This window comes from Xenopus laevis, chromosome 8L, assembly GCF_017654675.1.
Source record: "Xenopus laevis strain J_2021 chromosome 8L, Xenopus_laevis_v10.1, whole genome shotgun sequence".
In the NCBI taxonomy this organism is placed as follows: domain Eukaryota; kingdom Metazoa; phylum Chordata; class Amphibia; order Anura; family Pipidae; genus Xenopus; species Xenopus laevis.
In genome coordinates, this window is record NC_054385.1 from 28,201,105 (window position 1) to 28,222,980 (window position 21,876).

At 40.4% G+C, this 21,876-nt stretch overlaps 1 protein-coding gene across 3 annotated transcripts in view; it reads right to left on the bottom strand.

The window, feature by feature from the left end:
• Nucleotides 1-1,055: 1,055 nt before the first annotated feature.
• Nucleotides 1,056-21,876, bottom strand: part of mid2.L (midline 2 L homeolog) — a 191,309-nt gene continuing 170,488 nt past the window's right edge. For 2 of the 3 annotated variants that reach the window (XM_041571881.1, XM_041571880.1), the window contains 2 exons: nt 4,455-5,425; nt 1,056-4,315 (listed from right to left, as the gene is read on the bottom strand). In XM_041571881.1, coding sequence (XP_041427815.1) covers nt 5,017-5,425 — 409 coding nt within the window. In that variant the 3' untranslated portion in view covers nt 1,056-4,315; nt 4,455-5,016. 3 annotated transcript variants of the gene reach the window in all.

A 21,876-nucleotide genomic window follows, 5' to 3' on the forward strand; every position in this document is an offset into this window, starting at 1 on the left:
GTTATATATCAGTGTACCTCTGCATATTGCGCCCTAGTCTAAAGTCTGTTTCTTTGCCTACTTCTTGAAATCACATTGGCAGGGCAGTAACTAGGGGAAGGCAGAGTAGGCACGTGCCTAGGGTGCAAAGCTGGGGGTGCCAGGCTAGTACCTTCTTTGCCTCCTGCCCCTAGTCGGCCCCCTCTCTATTCTCTGCCTGGCTATGAGGGACTGTGTGCCTGCACCTTTTTGCGAGCGTGCGTGCCGATCCGGCACCGGCCTAACCCTGAACTGCACCTCGTGTATATATATATATATATATATATATATATATATATATATATATATATATATATACACACAAGTATATAGGTACCAGAGACAGCTTTTTGCTACCCCTGCTTACTGATTGCCTCCTGAGGTTCTAACCTTGCCTCATGACAGGAGAGGCTCTGAAAAGGTGCACTTGCAGGAGTCAAGGAATAGATGCAATGGTGCTTTCCACAACTATACAGAAGTGCAAGGGGGCTTGTTTGGATACAAGTACTTTTACTAAATCAATATGTTGATTTGCAGTATTTGTAAAGTACCCCTTTATTATTCCTATAGTCTTGTAGGGTTGCAGGAACCCTTATCAAAGCATTTCTATGATGGTCCTACCTCTTATTAAAATGGCAAGCATATCTAAAAGAAAAAATACTATGCATAAATGTATGCCGTAAGTAGAATTGGGTGGGAGGATGTACAATATTTAAAAGATGCTCCGTGCAGCCCCTTTCCTGATAGAGGCAACTGCAAGGCACATTTAGAATTCAATGGGCTTATAGTCCTCTACTCTAAATTGCATGGAAATCAACAAATGTGGCAGAGATTTCCCTGCCCTGTGTATCAATAGTTCCACTTTAGATTCCAAAGACAGTTCTCCTCCATTAATTTGATCTCACTGCTGAAGCCACTTTGCCTTGCATTGATAGTATCTTTTCAATGTGATTTTCCAATTGATTGATACAAGCAGCCCATTAAAGTATATTTCTACTGCTGTATGAGACGCGCAACACAAAATCACGGGAAGTCTATTCCAGCCCAATGCACAGATTTTATTTATATAAATCTCTCCATCTCTTTGCATCTGTCAAATCTTATATTACATTATACATGAAAATCCTTTGCTGTATTTGCCATATTCTTATGGACATAAAATGTATTTAATACTATTACTGTTAAATATTTTCAACCCATAAATATATCATACAGCCATATGTATATATATATTAATATAAGCATATATTGTGAACACATCCCGATATTCAGAACCCCATTTATGTGAAAAGCTCCTTTCCCATGTCTTCTAGAGGTCTCTGCAAGGGCAATATTTACCCACTGTAAACATCTGGCTTTTAAAAGACTAATATATGCATTTAACTTCATGGCAGACATAGGATGTGTAACAGATTATTTTAAATACAAATCCTAATAAAGGTTTCCAAGAAAACAGGCCATTTGCAAGTATTATTTTATTTAGAATTGTATCTAACGCTTGACCATCTGTCCTGTTTCAGTTTGGTTTGATTTAGATCTAAGATGATCAGACTGGGTTTACTTTAGCTGGGTAGACAGGGTTGGACTGTGCCAGCGGGACACAGAGAAAAAACCCAGTGAGCCCTGCCGACCCAGACCCACTCTCCATGCTGCTCCCTGACCTCCTCTACTGGCCCCAATCGTGTTGCATCTTGAAGAAAAAAAGTACACACCGGGGAGGGGGGTTGGGGTATTATTTGTAGCCAAAAGTCAGAAGAAGAAGGCAAGTCATTAAAAACTATATAGAATAAATAATGGAGACCAAGTGAAAAGTTGCTTAGAAGTGGCCATTCTCTTACATACTAAAAGTTATCTTAAAGGTGAACTGACCTATGACATCTCTCTGGGTTCCACTAATGTTTTAGGTCCCGGCATTATCCTCTCTAGTATCAACCTCCCATTAGCCACATTCAGCTACCCAATTGCTTAGTACTATGGGAGGGTTAACTGTTGGCACTCCTGTTACTGGCTGGTAGTGATGTGCATGCCAGCCCGATACCCATGGGTTTACCCACAGGTCAGGCAGGTTTGGGCGACCTCGCTGCTCCTTTTGTGGGTCCTCCTGCGGACGTTCTTAGACTGCCGGCTTCCCACTTCCTGATTTATAGGCTTGCGCCTACCCCTCCCTTTTTGTGAAGTCATCGGCGGGGAGTCTATAAATGGAAGGGGGAAGTCAGGTGTGGGTGGAGTTTTTCCCGACCCGCACATCACTACCGGTTGATATTAGAGTGCTCGTTGTTTTGCTGAAATACTACATTTCATATGAATTAAGAGTCTTTTGCAAATCTCCATCTCTCCTGGTTACCCAGCTGTCATTTAAAATAGACCACTGCAGATCATTTCCAAGCCATGATATTAATAACTATGCGCTTTGCTGGGACCACTCTATAAAAAAAAAAGTGTTTTGGATTCTATCCTCCGAAAGCCTATTTATTTCCCAGTCATGCCTCTAGTCTATGCTTCCTATCTCTTAAGTGAGCAGAAGATGGAACACACGCCACTCTCGCTGAAGAGGTACAACAACACAATTAGAATTTAGCAGAACAACACTTAAAGCGTGCATTCTCTCTCTCTGGCCTTTAAATATTCTGTGTTGTGCAGTCTGATCTATCCAAACAGATCATAAAGGTGAATGTATCACATGGAGGCAAGTGCTCTGAAATTTACTGATAGGGTTAAGCACATTTTTCCCAGATATGAGAGGTTAAGCCTTTGCTGGATGCTACGCCATGAAGTGAGGTATGTGTAACATGTGCCTGGTTTGTTCTCCTCCAGGTGGGTTGGCTTTGGAAGCAGAGATATTGTATGCTGAGTGTAAAACACTGTAATAAATCTGGACTATGTTTGGCCACTTATAGACTGATCACATTCTTATGCAGCTATGGAAATAGACGTGGACCTGAACTGCACATTTTACTATGACAGAGTACTAAAGCACTGCCTTAATTAATATTAGATATTTTGGAGCCCACCCTGACTTAACAGATTTGCTACTTGTAGTACATTTCCATAGGCTGCAATAGAATACTGCTGCTGGTTTCAGAAAAAAAGAATGATGGGTTTTTTTCCCAATGCTTATTAACAAGCAGGCCCGGATTTGTGGAGTGGTCACAAAGGCCTTGGCAATGGAGGCAAAATTTTAGGGGCAGCATGCTGTTGAGCCGCATCCTAAGGAGCACTGGGGGGTCAAAGCACCCCAGTGCTCCGATGCTTGAGAGCATGCGGGAGGTTGCGTGTGATAAGTGGCCGGCAATAAGACCATGCTGCCTCGGGGGGAGGCGTGCATGCGTGAATCGGCCGACGATGAGACTGTGAAACCTTGCCCTGTTAACAAGCCCTTAGACTCCAGTGCAATAAGGAATGGGCTCTCCTCCATAGCTAGAAAAAAACAGCAATGGATGGAGCCACCATATTAATTCTCACCACTACCACCCTGATCTAAAAGCAGACCTGCCTGTTCTAGATACTGTATGTTAGTATCTGCTTTTACTATTGAGGGGTTCGTTTTTTTTTCTTTTTTGGGGATAAGTTAGGATTACCTGTATTTATTAGCAGATACTGCTCTCCATGGTTGCTGCGAGCAGACAAGAAGCTCATACACTGAGTCTGAAAGTATCTTTGCCCTGTAGTGTCCCTTTATGCATGCAGTCAGATAGGCAAGTCTGTTTGAAGACACTTTCATGGAAGCCCTACAGAGTCCCTATGTTTGTGCCGGACAATAGCAAGCACTGAGCATGGACCTCACCATTACTCACTCTTTGGATGGGCTTGTGACATCCTAACCACCCACTGAGGCAGGTTCACCATATTATATTTTAATCATTGCACCAAATCCAGAATCCATGGCCTGAGCTTATGTGTGTCTAATTAAAGATCTTTTATAGAAAAAGAATTTCATGTGCTGTCCATAAACATACAATTTATATGGTGCCATTAAATGTTTACTCGTATAGGAGAGCCGACCTCAAGTTTGGAACCAAAGTCAGCGGTTGGGTCCAATCAAGCATTTATGCTCAGGTCAGCTCTGAAAGACATACTGTAGGTGCACACATTTCACAGTGACATTTTCATACATCTTGGGCTACATCTTAGAACATCTTTGGATGTTGGAAGACCTTGCATGAACTAGGAAGTTGGCTAAAAATTATGGCATTTAGCAACAAAGCTTTAGCTGCAATGCAAAAGGGGTTGTTTGCCTTAAAATAAACTTATAGTATGATACACACACTTTAATCTAAGACAATCTGCAATAGGTCTTCTATCTACCTATCTATCTATCTATCTATCTATCTATCTATCTATCTATCTATCATCTATCTATCTATCTATCTATCTATCTATCTATCTATCTATCTATCTATCTATCTATCTATCTATCTATCTATCTATCTATCTACCTATCTATCTATCTATCTATCTATCTATCTATCTATCTATCTATCTATCTGGGAACTATCTACTTTTTGTTGTGAATCTGTTTTTAACAGCTATCTGGTTGCTATAGATTATTTGCTCAACATCCACGCAACAGTTGGGAAGAAATGAAAACATGGAGACCAACTGAGAACTTGCTTAGAACAGGCCTCTCTCTAACACAGTAAAGCTTTAGTAAAGGTTAGCTTCACCTTTAAAATGCCCAACAACATGTGATTCATAAAGACCTTCAGTTGCTCTATGGAATGAAACCACAAACTGTACTTAAAGCATTGGTCTAAACCTGTACAGAAATAATATACATAGTACCTGGAAGAGTTCTATTGTATCTTTTTTGCTTTCTGTTTGTAATTTTATATTAAGAAAATATACAGAGCTACTGGCTGATCTTCAATGGTCCAGAAGAATGTACAAGTATTTGTACTGACACCCTACAGATTTTTGTTCTGGTGTAAAGATTTCCCATCCAAGTCATTTGCTGAATAAGCCATGTGGAATTGATCCTTGAGGATGAAAAAACACTGTTTACTGGCAACCCTTAAGCCCAGAAACATAGGGAGACTCCTGTGGTCTAGATATACTTTCTTGCGGCTGAGAAAAAAATGAGTCCATAAAATCTGGAGCAGGGAGTCCTGAGAGTATTAACATGGACTTGTTCCATATAGTGAAGGTTGGGCATACAGGGAGGATAAAGGAGATCTGGAAGGTGTGCAGGTGGAGGGAATTGGCTGGATCATAGAAGGAAAATGTATTATTGTCATAGTCTAGGAGAACACCTAAGCGTTTCAACTGAGGATTGACATCCAGAAGAGCTTCTTTGTTATTGTGTCTTACAAGAAAATTATTGTTGCATCGAGAGAAGACCCATGAGGAGGTATTCTTCCCAACCCACTCATTCCTTGGAGCGGATTTATATGCGATTCCTATGGCATACCTGGAAGGTGAGAAAAACATATGAAATAAGGTGAAACCAGAACATATATGCTCCTTGTTAAAGTCTTTATGCTTGATTTCATTTTACTTGCCCTGTATTAACGCAAGACAGATTTACAGTGCTACGTGATTTATAGACAAGGATGCAAAGGGTCCGTACTGGAAAAAGAGGCTCCTGTATTGCAATTCAGTTCATTAGTGAGGTATTAGCATGAAGAAACATTCACGTTCTTTAAGCACACAAAAAAAACCTATATTCTCAAGATATAGGACACATTGTGAGCAAGTCTTACTCAATGGCAGCCAAGCTGGATTGTAACTGGGCAGCTAAGGTGACTAAGACCTGGGAAGCTAAAACTTCTAATACAGATCATGATACACCAGTTTACATATACAGCATTGGACTGCCCCATCAGTATACCAGGACTGTTGAGTCGGTACATAAATCCTTCGACTCAAACTCAGTTTATGGTACTTCCGTCTCCTCTGTTTTTAAAGGAACAATAACACCAAAAACTGAAAGTGTATCAAAGTAATTACAATATAATGTACTGTAGCTCTGAACTGGCAAAAGATGTGTGTTTGCTTCAGAAAAACGACTATAGTCTATATAAACAAGCTGTTGTGTAGCCAAGGGGGAGCCATTCAAGCTGCTGAAAAAAAGAAGAATAGGCACAGGTTACATAGCAGATAACAGATAAAACACCATTGTATTCTACAGGGCTTATCTGTAATGTACTATGTAATTTGTGCCTTTTTTCTTGCTTGAATGGCTGCCCCATGGCTACACAGCAGTTTGTTTATATAGACCAGGGATCCCCAACCTTTTGAACTTGTGAGTAACATTCAGAAGTAAAAGGAGTTGGGGAGCAACACAAGCATGAAAAATGTTCTTGGGGTGACAAATAAGTGCCGTGATTGGCCATTTGGTAGCCCTTATGTGGATAGTCAATCTACAGCGAGACTCTATTTGGCAGTGCACCTGGTTTTTATGAAACCAAAACTTGCCTCCAAGCCTGGAATTCAAAAATAAGCCCCTGATTTGAGGCCACTGGGAGCAACATCCAAGGGGTTGGTGAGCAACATGTTGCTCACGAGCTACTGGTTGGGGATCACTGATATAGACTATAGTAGTCTTTCCGAAGCAAACACACAGTTTTACCACTGCATGCTTAAGTATATTGTATGTTAATTACTTTAAAACACTTTCATTTATTGGCGTTACTATTCCTAATGTAATTTCCATGTTGATAGAAAGAAGTCAAGTACACAATATACAAGGCATTTTATCACTGCCACAGTTAAAAAATATAAACCACATCCTTTTGGTAATTCTAAACCAAAATCAAAGATAAACTACATAAACCAAACACAATTAGAAAACCTAAAACTACTTATATTAATTGAACCGGGCATGTAGCTGTAGAATAGCTGTTAAATACAATTTAAAATTAACTAAAGTTTTGTTCTTAGAAATAGAATTACTTCTGCCATATCCTCCTTCATACAAACTCTTAAATCTGATTTGATGATTTTCAGTGCTTTTATCTAAAGTCATTAGGAGTCGGTACATTTTAGGAAACCATGATCAGTATCAATTTCAGTAGGAGAACAAAATCGAGAAATGAAGTGAAGGGCAGAATATTCTAGGGGTCTTTTATTAATTGCAGGGCAGGGGGGCAAAGTGCAAATACTCCATTGCCATAAGTCTCTGCCAACAAAAATGGAGCACAGAGACCTGAGTGTCCTCCCATGAATAAAATCTGGTCTTCATGACGGGCAGGTGGAGGCAAGTATTAAGTACCGATCTGTACCTAGTGCAAGATTTCCAGGTGCATTCCCCGAACAAAAGTGTTTTTAGAAGGAGCATTAAGGGGTGCTTTTCTGCTGTATCTTTAAATGGCCCCTACTATGTAAAGAAACTAGGAGAATGAAAAAAGGTAAGTAAAGACAAGGGAAGCATTATTTTGGAGAGTGAACACCAGGTTCCCCAGTCCAACACTGTACTATATAACACGATAAATAAATTACGTTTTCCCATGAACGAGTTGTGCATCCCTCTTTAAATTATACATCAACCCTTCCTCTTTTGAAACCATTGCTTTAATCTAATTAAGAGTGGAAAAAGAAAATCAATTCACTGTTTATCTGACGAGAAGTGATTTGTCTTAAGTGTCATTTAATGGCAGAAGAAAGTGAACGTTTTGCCTCCGTGTATCTGTACCAAAGCCCTGACTAATGCACAACAATGTTAAAAATGCATTAACCACACACTGTCACCTGAACGGGATCCTGGGTAATGTGTCCGCGCAAATCAAGGATTTTGCTCGTGGGTTTTTATTTTATTAACTCGGCACAACAGATTTTCTTCACGCTGCAACCTGAACGTTACCAACACCTCTCTGCAGAAAGGACTGGGGTAATTTTACGCTTAGGAAGCCTGAAGTGCTATGTACCTTATTAAAAATGAATGTTTGAGGACCACACGCTGCATGTTAAACAGACTCTGGGTGAGATTTTAAAGCCGAGCTGACAGCATCATTGTAATAGGAGTTGTCAGGAACCAACTGACCACATAGTGCAGGACCCTGGGGGGGTAGAGACAGAGTGCAGGATTCACATAGGGCCATTAGAAGTTATAATAACTTGCTCAGACGGGCATTCAATGATTCAGTGTGCAGTGGCGTAATGTAACTGGGCTCCAAAGCAAATTCTTTATAGGGCCACCCCTCCCCACAAACCTCAGGCAAAAGGAATTGCTTTAGTGAAGACCCAATCTCTTGGTTTATAACCAAGGGCACCTGAGTAGGTTTGCCACTTTCCTATAATACCTTTCCTCCCTATAAAATGGAATTGGCATCAGGCACTTTGCTGGTTGGTGGCAATCATACCACTGGGCAACTGCCTCTTTTGCTACAATCTTGCACTGATAATACAGAGAGCAGCACAGACCAGGGCCAGGTATATTTTATGTAAATGGGATAATAAAGTGGTATACAGTACACATTTAGATGAAATGGCAGCAAGCAAACAGAAGCATAACTAGAACCCCCACAAGTACAAAAACCCTTCAGAGGAGCCTGGCACAAAGAGAGTCCATCCTGCCCACCTCCAGGTAGGAGAGCAACTAGAGGGGGATTTTTGTTACAACTATAGAGGAAGCAAATCTTGCTGTCTGGGCCCCTTGCCCCCCAGGCTACCCCACAACATGACATTGGGGTTTGCTTCCTTTATAGTTACGCTAGTGTGGGCAAGGCTGGAGGATGAAATACACAACTACGGGCACATTTGCAGCTCCCCAGCCTATTAACGGCAACATTCAGCTTCCACTGCATTGGCTTTGAAGTATCTAAATGGGACACGGGGGTGAACTGCAGCTGAGAAGCTGACCTAGCATAAAGGAAATTAAATAAATGCAGACATGGGGCCACTAATGCAGCTATCACTAGGGTTAGACTGACCCACTGGGTTCAAAGACTATTAAATGGCTATACATAGCTTTTACAGTGAAATGAGTGCTGTTTATTGTCCATTTATCTTTTTAGTAATTTTTGAGGGAGAAGCCTGTAGTGTCCAAAGATCATTCAATATCGGTCTGTTATCGAGAAAACTCAGAATTATGGGAAGGCCATCTCCCATAGATTCCATTTTAATCAAATAATTCAGATTTGTAAAAATGATTTCCTTTTTCTCTGTAATAATAAAACAGTATCTTGTACTTTATTCCAATTTAGATATAAATAATCCCATATGGAAGCAAAACCAGCCTATTGGGTTATTTAATGTTTACATGATTTCTTAGTTGACTTAATGTAAGAAGATTCAAATTATCCGGAAAACCCCAGGTTCAGAGCATTCTGGATAACAGATCTCATATCTGTATATTTATTTTATAGAATGAAGCAGAGAAACAGCAGAGATTATTTCTATTGCCCTTTATGTCTATAGTCACTTCCGAGACAAGACAAGTCATATATCAAGGACTGTTCTCAACATACAGTATATGATACCCCTATACGATACTCTATTTACTGAATGAACAGTATTCATCTGAAATTATATATTGTACATTTGTTACATTTATCCAGCATTTGTATTTCAATATAAGGTACATTCTGTCAACTCTATTGGTGTCTACTGGCATCTTTTATCTGTTGCCTAAACAACTCTCCCAACAACACTACAATATTAAAAGGGTTAAGGCATTTAAAAAAATAGATCAAACTTGGAAGAAAGTATGCAGAGCTAGAACAAGTGCATAATATAGATGGAGAACAAATGCAGTATTATAGGTAAAACAAATTGCAATTTATTGGCATTTTAGAGCATTGTACTTGCATTCATTAAAGAACCCTTGCAGTTCTAGTAAAGGCAATAACCCCTTTCTGTGAAAACCTCTGAACAAATTGCTTTACTGAACGTCTGGCTGCTTTGTGCATATTCCCTTAATCTTCCACTCAGGCCACATGGTGAGTATGAACCTACATCTGTGCTGGTGCCTCAGTTACACCTAATGATCCACTGACTCATTTGTGCTTATTGGGTCGGATATTGAAGAGAATCTAACAATGTTTCTCTTCCTTCCTTTTAAACAATGGGGACAGCCCACCATCCCAAAACACAACCTCTAAGGTGTTGACAGTGGCAGTGTTAATTTGACAGGCCCATCCCAACCCAAGATTCTTCTCCCCCTTCATTAAGATCACATACTGGATTATATTAAATGCTTTGGCTGAAAAAGGCCACATACTGTTTATTAACATCTGTAAAATGTAGGGCCAATGCAAACAGTTTTATTTATACAATATTTAATAATTAACTTCATGTAACCTCTAATGGTTGCTCAATGCTGTTAAATCCAAGAGCAAAGGCCCAGCCAGTTGTCACTCAAAGGAGAAGCTTTAGTCTATAGACTTAAGCTTCTCCTATGAGTGACTGCTAGATGGGGCATGAGTTATAACTCATGCCCCATCCATGACACCAGGCCTAACCCCACTATGCTCTACACTTCATATTCCTAACACAAACTACACCCCAGGGGAGCCTCTTAATTTGCTACCACCCTTGCTCTGGGGAGGGCAGGTGGGAACCTCTCATGTCTCCACTCCCAGGTTACACAAAAAACACCATCACCCATAATTCCTATTATAAACTCCTCCAGTTCCCTACTTCCTAAACCTGTCAATGTCTGCCATTCCCAGTTCCTGGCTCACTCCCCATGGGCATTTCCCCATAAAATTCAGGCTTGAGGGGACCCTACAGAAAGCACCATCTAAATAAAATATATTACATTTGTGTTTTTAGTGATACCGTTGGTAGGCCATTTTAGGTATATGGACCAAATGATCCTCCTGGACACCAGACTCTGCTGTCTGTCTGTTCTACTATTAAGGAGAGTTTAAAAATTATAATATTAGTAGTGCATGACTTAATGTTAACTGGACATATAAATTAGTACAATGAGACATAGCTTTATATTAAATGTCTATTTGATCTACAGTACCATATTGCTACAAAGCATTGTGTTATCAGCCTTTAGAAGGAGTTGTAGCAAGAATGATTCAGTTTGACCAAACCTACCAAGGATTCTTGGGAACAGTTATTTCTATGTGACCATATTATTATTCTTTTTGAGATCATTCAATTGAAAGCATCATGTAGCCGATTGGCAGGAACCAAATGGCACATCTTAACCCTAAAAACTTCCTCATTCCACAATCTATAACCTTAAAGATTGTAATGAAATTAACATAATGCAACTGCCTGTCACAATCCCAGTTTAATCAGAAAGACAAGTACATGAGCCCTTAACAAATTCTTTGAAATAAATAAACCTAATATTACCCACATCATTTAAATGTGGAAAGAAGAGGCTGTAGCTATGTGTAACACATACAGTTCGTGACCATACTTAATATTTAAGTTGCAAAGTGGGAAAAGGAAATGTGCAAAAAGTGACAGGATTTTAACGTGCAATAAAATGCATTTGGATTTTCAGTAAGAAGATTCCATGAGTGACTAAGGGCTAAATCTGTGCACTGTACTGTGTACTGATAAAGTTAATGTTGAAACATCCTAATATGCCCTTTACCAAGGACAGACTAACCTTTCACTTTCATTTTATTGAAAATATTATTCCTAGGAAATGGCTCAGGTTTTTATAAATGACCAACTGCACAGCAGTATTTCTTTGGCCCGGTTACCATAAGAAAAACAGTGTCTACTCTCATTATGGAAATAAAAAGTGTCTTATGCACAATTAAATCTCAGTACCAGCAGCTTCACTCACCCCCAACTGAGCATGCTCCTTACTGACTCTGTAGCCACTGAACTTTCTGTAGGTTGCCATACACAAACGATAAAGACAGGTGGCAGCTTATTGGCCAGTGTATGCCCCCCCCCCATACAGACAACTTGCAATTGGTTTTCATTTTGTGGTTTTTGTTATTTAGTTTTTTTATTCAGTGGCTCTTCTGTTTGCAATTTCAGCAATCAGTTTGCTTGGGTCAAAATTACCCTATCAATCATGCATTGATGAATAGGAGAGGGCTTGAATAGAAAGATGAGCAATGCAAAGTAGCAATAACAATAAATGTATCCTTACAGAGCATTTGTTTTTTAGATGGGGTCAGTGACCCCATTTGAAAGCTGGAAAGAGTCAGAGAAAGAAGGCAAATAATTCAAAAACTATAATGAAACCATTCCATAACATACTAATAGTTGACTTAGACGTGAACCACCCCTTTAAGTCTCAAAGGTACAAAGATGTAGGAAATATGTGGTTATCCAACCATATAGTAAGATGCCACATAATAATCTTTGTAAACAACATCTTAATTAGTCAGGTACTTACTGAATAAATATTGATTAAGCCAGAGTGTCAAGGGGATAGAAATAAGAATCCAAGTGTCCTTTAACACAGCAACAATATTAAATTCCAGGCAAATACAGAAGGAATAACAGTTTACACTCAGGCTAAACATCTTCCACACAAATTTTATGCAACTTCGCAGGGCAAGTTGCCAATATTTAAAGTAGAAAATTAAAAATTGTAATCAGCAAAGCGGTGTGCCACTCATACGCAGAATTGCTAGCTGGGGAAAGGAAATTGGAAAGCTGATAGAATTACAGGCAGGCATGCCAATGTGTCTGGGGAAGGACAGCAGGAGATATATATATATATTGGGAAAGCAAAAGGTGCTTCTAATTCCCCAGACGGTTCTGCTGGCACCTTCTTTCCTTGTCACCAAAGCTGCAAATCCTTCTCGCTGCAGGAGAATGACGACACGCTCTGTTTCTCAGCCAGAAACTTAAGCTCCATAGAGGGAGTGAAAATAAAATGAGCAAATAAAGTGTGATGCACTGTGTGAAAATGCTGATTTTTCATGCTTTTTCTCAGGTGCGGTGAGTATATATATCGCCATGGCTACAAATTATTGATGTGAACATACACGCATTGGCATGAAGCAACATCAAGGGGCTATGTTAAATTGAAGCAACAGCATCAAGAACCATTGTAACTGGAAAAGATACAATAAGGTGCAGAATAGAAATAGCACATTCACTCAGTCTGCCGTTTCAAATATACACATTTCCTTTGTGTGGCTTAAGCTAAATTGTAAAAAGGCCATTAGTGGTTTTTTTAATTATTTTTCCCTTTCTAATAAGACTATTAAGAAATAACATTAAAATTACCCTTGTGGGCAAAGATATTGGCACAATCACAATGCTATGGTATTCACGTATGTACAGTATTTCTTTTGTTTGCAGTGGAACAACACCAAAGAAAAGCTGGAAAAGATTCAATCTTACTCTACACAGAAATCCTAAAATAGAGTGGACAAAATGAGTTGCACATTTTAGAAGTTGTAAGAAACTTTTAGATTTTTAACATGGAGAAAAGAAATAAAAGCAAAAAACAGTCTGTGGAGGTGTGTGTCAAGTCCACCTCCTGTTTCCAGGGACACTGCAGAGAAGGATGAAATTGTGGTGAAAGAACTTCAACTTTAACGTGGACCTGTCACCCAGACACACAAATCTGTATAATAAACGTCCTTTTCAAATTAAACATGAAATCTAATATCTATTTTTATTAAAGCATTCATAGCTGTTGTAAACTCATTTAAAAATCTCAGCTGTCAATCAAATATTGTCTGCCCCTCCTCTGTGCCTTAGGCATTGAGGCGGGGCAGACAATTACTTTCATTTTCCATTCAGCACTTCCTAGATGTCACTGCTCTCTCCACATTCCCCCGTTCTCTTCACTGTTTAATTGTGCAACCAGGGCATGGGGATGGACATCAGGTCCCCCATTCTAAGATTTTGAGATGATGCAAGGCTTTCCTTAATAACAGTGTCCACAAAATGCTCCTGCCTGCTTGCTGAAGGAAACAAGATTCAAATAATTTATATTGTGTAATTGAAGTTCATTTTGCTTGACTAATGTGATAAAATAGAATTTTGAATGTTTTTTTTTGTGTGACGGGTCCCCTTTAATTTGACTTTGAGACACAAATCTACACCAGTTTCAACTTGTACCATCTATTCACGACTCAATGAAAGGGAGCTCTATGTTATGAGAACCAGAAGGACACAACTGCTGACAGAGAAACATAAGAAAGCCCAACTGGAGTTCACCAAAACACACCTGAACATGCCAAAATCCATTTGGGAGTATGTCCTGTGGACAGACGAGACCAAATTAGAGCTTTTTGGTAAAGTACATCTCTTTGTTTACAGGAAAAATTAAGTCTTCGAGGAACAACACCATCACTACCGTCAGACATGGAGATTTGCTGATGTTTTGTAACTGGGTGCCTTGAGTCTGTATGGCATCATTAAACCAGGAGAATTCAGTCATACAGAAAGATTTGTAGTTGTTACTTGCAGGGTTGTCTGGGGCCCACCAGGGCTGAACTCAGGGAACCTCCTCCTGGCAATCGCCCTCGACCCTACCCATCCCCATACTTGACCCCCTTTTGCCTCTCTCCTCCTTAACTCTACGTCTGACAATCTGGGCAGGGTACGAGTTTGGTGTCCGGGTAGGGGGAGCGAGCTTGGGGTCTGGGCCCTGGCAAGGTTGCAAGAGGCTCCAGGCAGGGAGAGGACATGGGTTCTGGGAGGTGGACCAGGCCTGGGCAAGGCCCACAAAGGGTGGGGCCCACTGGGTATTTTGCCGGTGTCCCGCTGGCCCAGTCCGACACCAGCTGCTTTATGATGCCTAGAAATACATTTCACTATATTCAATATATTTGCTGGAGCAATTCGCCTATTATACTCCATAAAAATCTATAATGTATCCCCTAGCCATCTAGATGTAGCAGTTGATAATCTCTCTGGGTGGCATTAGCCTTAAACCCAGGTCCTCCCAGGTGATCATCCAGATATATCTTCTTTCAAGTGCTCATAATGGGCACAACTGGTGAGCCCCAGTGGAAACATTATAGGAAAACTTAGAACCTACAAAAACATATAAGTAGAGGAATGCAGTTAAAAATGCAAGTGTGATTGAAAGTGCTTGCCAGAAGATAGCAGTATTGGTCAAGAAGCTATGCACGCAGTATTCCCCAGGGTTCAGTAATTAAGATTTATATTAATATTGTTGTGAGATGAAGCTCTAATTCAGCAAAGGCTGGAGGACCATTAGTTGCTCACACTCCTCCTAATTTAATAGCTATAGTGCTTTAGGGCCACCCAAGTCAGGGGTATTCCAAAATACAAGCGACAGATACTAAACACCAAAGTGTTAATCCAATGCCTGAAGTTAAAAAAAATTACAGTTTCAGAGCAAACATAACATGCACTCATTCACATCTTCACCATCTCGACAGTGACAAGTGGCAGTCACACTCGGCTGGATGAAATATTCCTAGTTTGGTGAGAGACGAAACTGCAAGCAAATGTCAGAAAAGTCAGGAAAAAATCTGAGGAGGGAACTAAAAAGCCAGAGCTGAGCTATTAGCATTTATCAAACAGCAGACAAAGCTGCTTAAGCAGATACATACGCTGTAACATGTTCTGTCTGCGGCTTTTTCAAAGTTCTTCGGCTGGCAGGACAGAACATGAATATTTATCGATAAGTTTATGTATGCATAAATTATGCACTTTCCTCCATTTTCTATTACTCAGGCTGTACATAATTTACAGGCTAAATAAGTGATGCACTCAGGAAGAAAATAATTACCAACAAGAAAGAAAAAAAAGCTAAGGGTTCACCTCATTTCGATTTCTCTAATTACTTGGACTAATTTAAGAATATGACTCACTGTATCCCCAAGGAAAGGCTGAGCTCGCTCTTATAATTCATATGTGGGCCCAAATGACTACCTGCACATCCGAGGAAACGTGTTGCCTCTGATCCAACGCACTTTTCCCCTCAGGTGTTCTCTCTGAAGCATGTGTACACTACTGCCTAATGATGCTCCACATACATGCGCTGCTAAAGTAATACTTCTCTCTGAACACGGCATACACCCTAAGTGAATCCCAGCAGTGGCATTTTCTAATAACAAATTCGTTATCAATAAAATTGCTGTTATTGCACACTAAAATTGTTAGTTTTACTATTGTTCAGTGGTGGGCCCTGGGCCCACCGGTGCTTTTGCTTCGGGGCCGCCAAATTGCCACAACCCCAGCTGTGAAGACACCTCAGGTCCCCCACGCCTCAACCCCCCTCCAGCCCCCCATGCCTACCTTTTTTCCTGCTTGCAGCGGTAACCAGGGACCGGAAGGGAGTTTAGGGAGCAGTGCTAATAACGGGTCTGGGCTGGCAGGGCCCACAAGGACCGGGGGCCCACCAGGTTCTTTCCTGGTGTCCAGCCGGCACAGTCCGACCCTGCTGGTCATGGTTTCCCGTGTGCTGTTTGACACAATAAATCCATAGGGGTCTTTCCCCTTTGGCATTCAACTCTGTGTGCCGTTTCCTCAATTGCTTGTTTCCCATGGTCTCCCGTAGCTCATAACAAGATTGTGTAGATAGGGATATACTAACACTATCTAGAGCTTAGTATCACTTCTGCCTTGCAGTGCTGGGGTCTTGAGTTCAATCCCAAGGATTGCAAGGAGTTTGAGAGCATTGGTTAGCACCAAAACTTGGAAGAGGGCCAATTTGACCCATGCTCATCCCAGGCAGGCTCCTCATAGCTTAATTTAACTCAAAATAGAGTGAGTTAAGTCAGAGGGTGGAGTTGCCATCTTGGGATTAGGCAAGGGACAGTTTGCCACCATTTTGGGGGGGTGGTGTTTTGCTTTTTTAGTTTATTATTTTCCTGCTGTCACACATGTGGCCTTGAGGCATGGGGTACAATAGTTGTTAGTTAGTACAGTGGGAGGGCCAGGTAAATTATCAGGTCACTGCTGGCTAGGGTTCCCACCTGGATGGTATTCGACCAGCTGAGCCACCAAATTGCCAGCTAGGGGCAGTACTACAAATTTACCAGCAATGTACCTGCTGGTGAATTTGTAAAACCCTATAATCCCTCCCTACCCTGACCATTTGCACTACCGATCACCCCTTATAAAGAAGAGGCCTGTTTTTACCCTATCTGATTCCCCACCTAGCATGTCCATTTCCCCACCCATCCACCCATTTCATCACACCGCCCCTCCACTCAAATGAGGCGGCAGTCCTTCCGCTGTAGGCAGTGCCTTGTCAGTCTGCCAGGGCGAATTGGTGCTGTCCGGATAGGCATATCTTAGTGTGGTGATTTAACCCCGAAAGTGACCATTATCATGGATGGAGTCCAGGTAAGATGCGGTATTATGATGGCTCCAGTTTAGAGCACTTGCACTGTAGCCAGTGGCTGAAGGAGTACAGACTGTTGGCTTATGCTAAGGTATTACTTCAGGTCACAGAATAGCAGACTGAGAGGGGGCTCAAGTGTTATGATAATGTGTTTTTTACAATGATTTATGCTATTGTTACTGAAGTTGGGTAAAGATGTATGATGTGTTTCGCTATAAAAATGACACTCAGACTGAAATGGGTGAAAAAAATTGTTACACGTCAACAAAAGGTTGACAAGCTACCTCAAGCGGTTAAAAAAAAAAAAACGGTGCCCATAGACTTCAATGAATTTTCACAGTTTGAATTTTCTGCAAAGTGATATGGGTTAGATTCGCCCATCATCAAATTGACCATAGTGCGTGGGAATGTGATAGGGACCTTAGATGACTGATCATCTCTGTACAGTACTGTGGAAATGTGTCGGAGATATATAAATAACAGAAAATAAAGTTAACAAATAAAAAAATAAAACTTCATCATAGTTGTCTTTTAAGCCGGGCTTTCATCTGTATCTAGAATGACAAACTGGCATTCTCTGCAAAAACCACTCAAACTGGCCTAGAGGCTGAGACCCCAGGAGATAAACTGACCATTTCTGGACCCACTAAATATACATTTGCATGCCACAGTACATAGAATTGTAACTATAACTGTATGTCTATTTATTGAAGTGTGAAGATATAACATGATTGACTGAAAACACTGGTAGCTACTTAATAAAGAAAAACTAAAGTACTTTAATTGCTATCCTTTATTTATATATGGCTGACATATTACACATGGCAGTTTAGTCAGTATATGTACATCACTCTGTGGAGATTACATGGGCATGCCAGGAGCTAAATGGAGCTTGTCGCTTTAGTAGCACTCTCGCTGAGAAGAAATTAGCTGCCTGCAGGAATTTACATGTTACATGTGCTGCCACTGAGTGCATTAACCATCAACATCTGAACTTACTGTTGTAAATGGAAGTTTGCCTCTAATTACTGCTGGCATGTTGCACTCTGTGGCACGCTCTATGTCAGTATCAGCAGGGGGTTCAGGCAGCTAGGTAGTGGGGCGGCATGGAGTGTATAATAAAGGTATGGGATCTATTATCTGGAAACCTGTGATCCAGAAAACTACGAAAAAGACATCTTCCATAGATTTTTTTTTTAACATAATTTCCTTTTTTTCTGTAATAATAGAAAAGTAGCTAGTACTTGAGCCAAACTGAGATTAATCAGACAATTGGGTTTATTTAATGATTAAATGGTTTTCTAGTAGACTTAAGGTACAGAGATACAAATTAGGGTAAGTCCACACGAGGAGATTCGGGGGGATTTAGTCGTTTGACAACTAAATGCCTCTTCTTCTGGGTGACAATCTTCCCATCCGCTATAAAGAAAAGTCGCCTGCGCTAAAGCACACGTGGTGCTTCGTTTTCCGAAGTCGCCTCACGAGAAAACTTTGGGCGACTTCGGAAAACCCAATGATCAGATCATAATTAGAAGAAAATGGGTGGTCAGATTGAGGACCGCATCTGTTCATTGATCCAATGGGATCGACATTTCGGTCAGATGTCGATTGGGGAAGCCAGTCGGAGGGCTCCATACACTGGGCAATAAGCTGTTGACTAAATCTGTCGGCAGCTTATATCTGCCTTAAGTCAGAATCAAACCCAAAATTCCAGGGATTTCAGGTCCGTCCTGTAATAAAAATTTTAAATACAAATTTGAGCTCAATTCAAGGTTCTTATGACCATAAGAAAAGGCAGATTTATAAACCAAACACTTCTGCTGCCTTGTCAGTTGGTACATTTAAGGTACCTGTATAGGGGCAAGACAATTGCATGTACATGTTGGTCCGAGGGCTGTACAATACATATTACAAGACAATTGAGTAATGCATCAATTTTTATTGTCTATTGGAGTGTCTGCAACTAAACCAGTCAAATCCCTTAGTCAAATACAAAGAAATACACCTATAACCAGTTTAGGCAATTTCTCTGTCTGAAAAAGGAATTTTGGGTAAAGGAGAGAATAAGCAATGTGTATAGTTTCATAGTGGAAATCAGGATGTGTAAACAGAGAAAAGGAAAGCAGAAAACCTAATCTTTTGCTAAACCTTAATGACTGCACCTGGCTCCCTATCAAACAGATGAGACTAAAACTTCCTTTGTGCATTTCTGATTGGCTGGGCCATTCCTATGCATGCAGTGACAGATGCTGTATTTCTCTGGGGACTGCCTTGAGTGAGTTTCCCTCTACAAATGTGCCTTTGTTTTGCCACTGACAGTCGTGTATTCATATTTCAAATTCAGCTTTCAGGTGTCTAAGAATTCTTAACAATTAAGAGATTTTATTGATTCACACGCCTAAGGGGCATATTTACAATGCTGTGTAAAATTCTTGGAAAAAATGGTGTAAAAAGCTGTGTAAAATAAATGGTGAATTTATCAAGGTGTGTGTAATTTTACGCCATGAGAATGCTAGATTTGCCGCCGTTATTTTACATTGCTTTCGGTGGAAGTCACTAACCAGTGGAGTAAATCATTACCAGATTTCATCAGTTAGAAAACAAACATTTTATGGTGAGACCATAAATTAGCGCAGTTTCTTCTACTGTTTGTTTGTATGGGATTTGTTATCCAGAAACCAGTTATCCAGATAGCTCAGACAGAGAGGCCCCCACCCAACACTCTATTTTATCCAAATAATCTTTCTTTGTAATAATAAAACAGTACCTTGTACTTGATCCCAACTAAGATATAATTAATCCTTATTGGAAGAAAATCCAGCCTTTTGGGGTTTTTTAATGTTTATATGATTTTCTAGTAGACTTAAGGTATAAAGATCCAAATTACTGAAAGATCCCTTGTCCAGAAAACCCCAGGTCCCAAGCATTCTGGATAACAGGTCCCATACCTGTATGCATTGATTTGTCCAGGTCTGAAATGGAATACACTGAATCAAACTAAACCATTATTATAGATAACTTCACCCAAATGGCACAGGAGGCAAAATCACATAGAAGCCACTGACCAAAGCAGATTAACTTAATATAAAATTAATTATATGTTTAATATTTATTGAATTATCTGCATCTATGGCAAACAAAGAGGCTCAGACAATAAACTCCCTCAATCCACTTCAGCAGATATGATGATTTCATAAATGTTTAATTCTATAATAAATCTGCAATGAGTATCCAAATAATATTTTTGTCTTTGTGTGGCACAAATTGGAACAGCTGACTTTAATTTTACTGTTTAACTAATTGGCTGTATATGGCACCTCCCGGGGTCAGTTTTAACAGGATATATATATATATATATATATATATATATATATATATATATATATATATATATATTTTTTTTTAGGGGTCACCACAAGATCCCGGTTGGACAAAGAAAGAGGAAGAGAGGACACACCAGAAGGGGGAGGTACAAACCCAAGAGGGAAACCCCCACGGGGGAAACGAATGTGATATTCAATTAAAGTCAACATATCCTCACCCCTGGTGAATTCTCTCTCCTCAACAAAGGCCTTTCATTCATACCCTGTAAAACGCCTGAACCAATTGACATCCTGGGGGACATCCATAGATTTCAGCGGAAATTGAAACTTCGGGAGCACTTCAGGCACAAATCTAGAACCACTGCCCCGATCTTTAAAACAGCCAGTAAATTTGACCCTCCAAATACCCCTGCCTCTATATGCACATTCAGCAACATGTTGTCTAAAGAGATGTCTCAAATAATATTGCATTCCAGACCACACCAGAACTTATCGCCCTTAGAGAGACAAGCCATCGGCACACTAACACATGACAATGAACTGGTCATTCGGCCAGCAGACAAGGGAGGCGGGATTGTACTAATGAGCTATGACTATTATAAACAAGAATTACTGAGCCAGCTGGCTGACACTTCGACTTACCGTACCTTACCAGGGGATCCCACGGCAACTTTTAAACGTGAACTGGACAGTTTGCTGCAGTTAGCCCTTTCCACAGGTTGGATAGACCCTGACACACATAAGTTTTTATGCTCAGACTTCCCCCGCATTCCCATTATATATACACTCCCAAAAATACACAAATCCCAGTCTGCACCCCCAGGACGCCCCATCATCTCGGCTAAGGGCTCCCTGTTCCAACCTGTGGCAGAATTTATTGACTATTTCTTACAACCACTTGTCACTGAAATGCCATCTTATACCCGTGACGCGACACACGTAATCAGAACCCTTAAAGCACTGGGGGAACTACCAGATAACTACTTACTAGTAACAATGGACGTAAAAAGTTTATACACTGTTATACCCCATGAACTAGGCATTCATGCCTGCAGGATAGCACTTGAGACACACACAGACAAAACTGTACCAACAGAATTCCTATTACAGTTGTTAGAATTAACACTAACTAGGAACTACTTTAGATTCGAAAATACCTTTTATTTACAGGTATCTGGGACAGCAATGGGAAGTGCCCTAGCTCCTTCCTATGCTAATTTATTTATGTTACAATATGAACAAGAAAACATTGCCACTTGGACTGGGGACAATATCATTTTATACTTACACTACATTGACGATTTGCTGTTTATTTGGAAGGGCGACTCTGTGTCCTTGCTAAACTTTGTGGAAAAACTCAATACACTTGACACCCCTATCAGACTG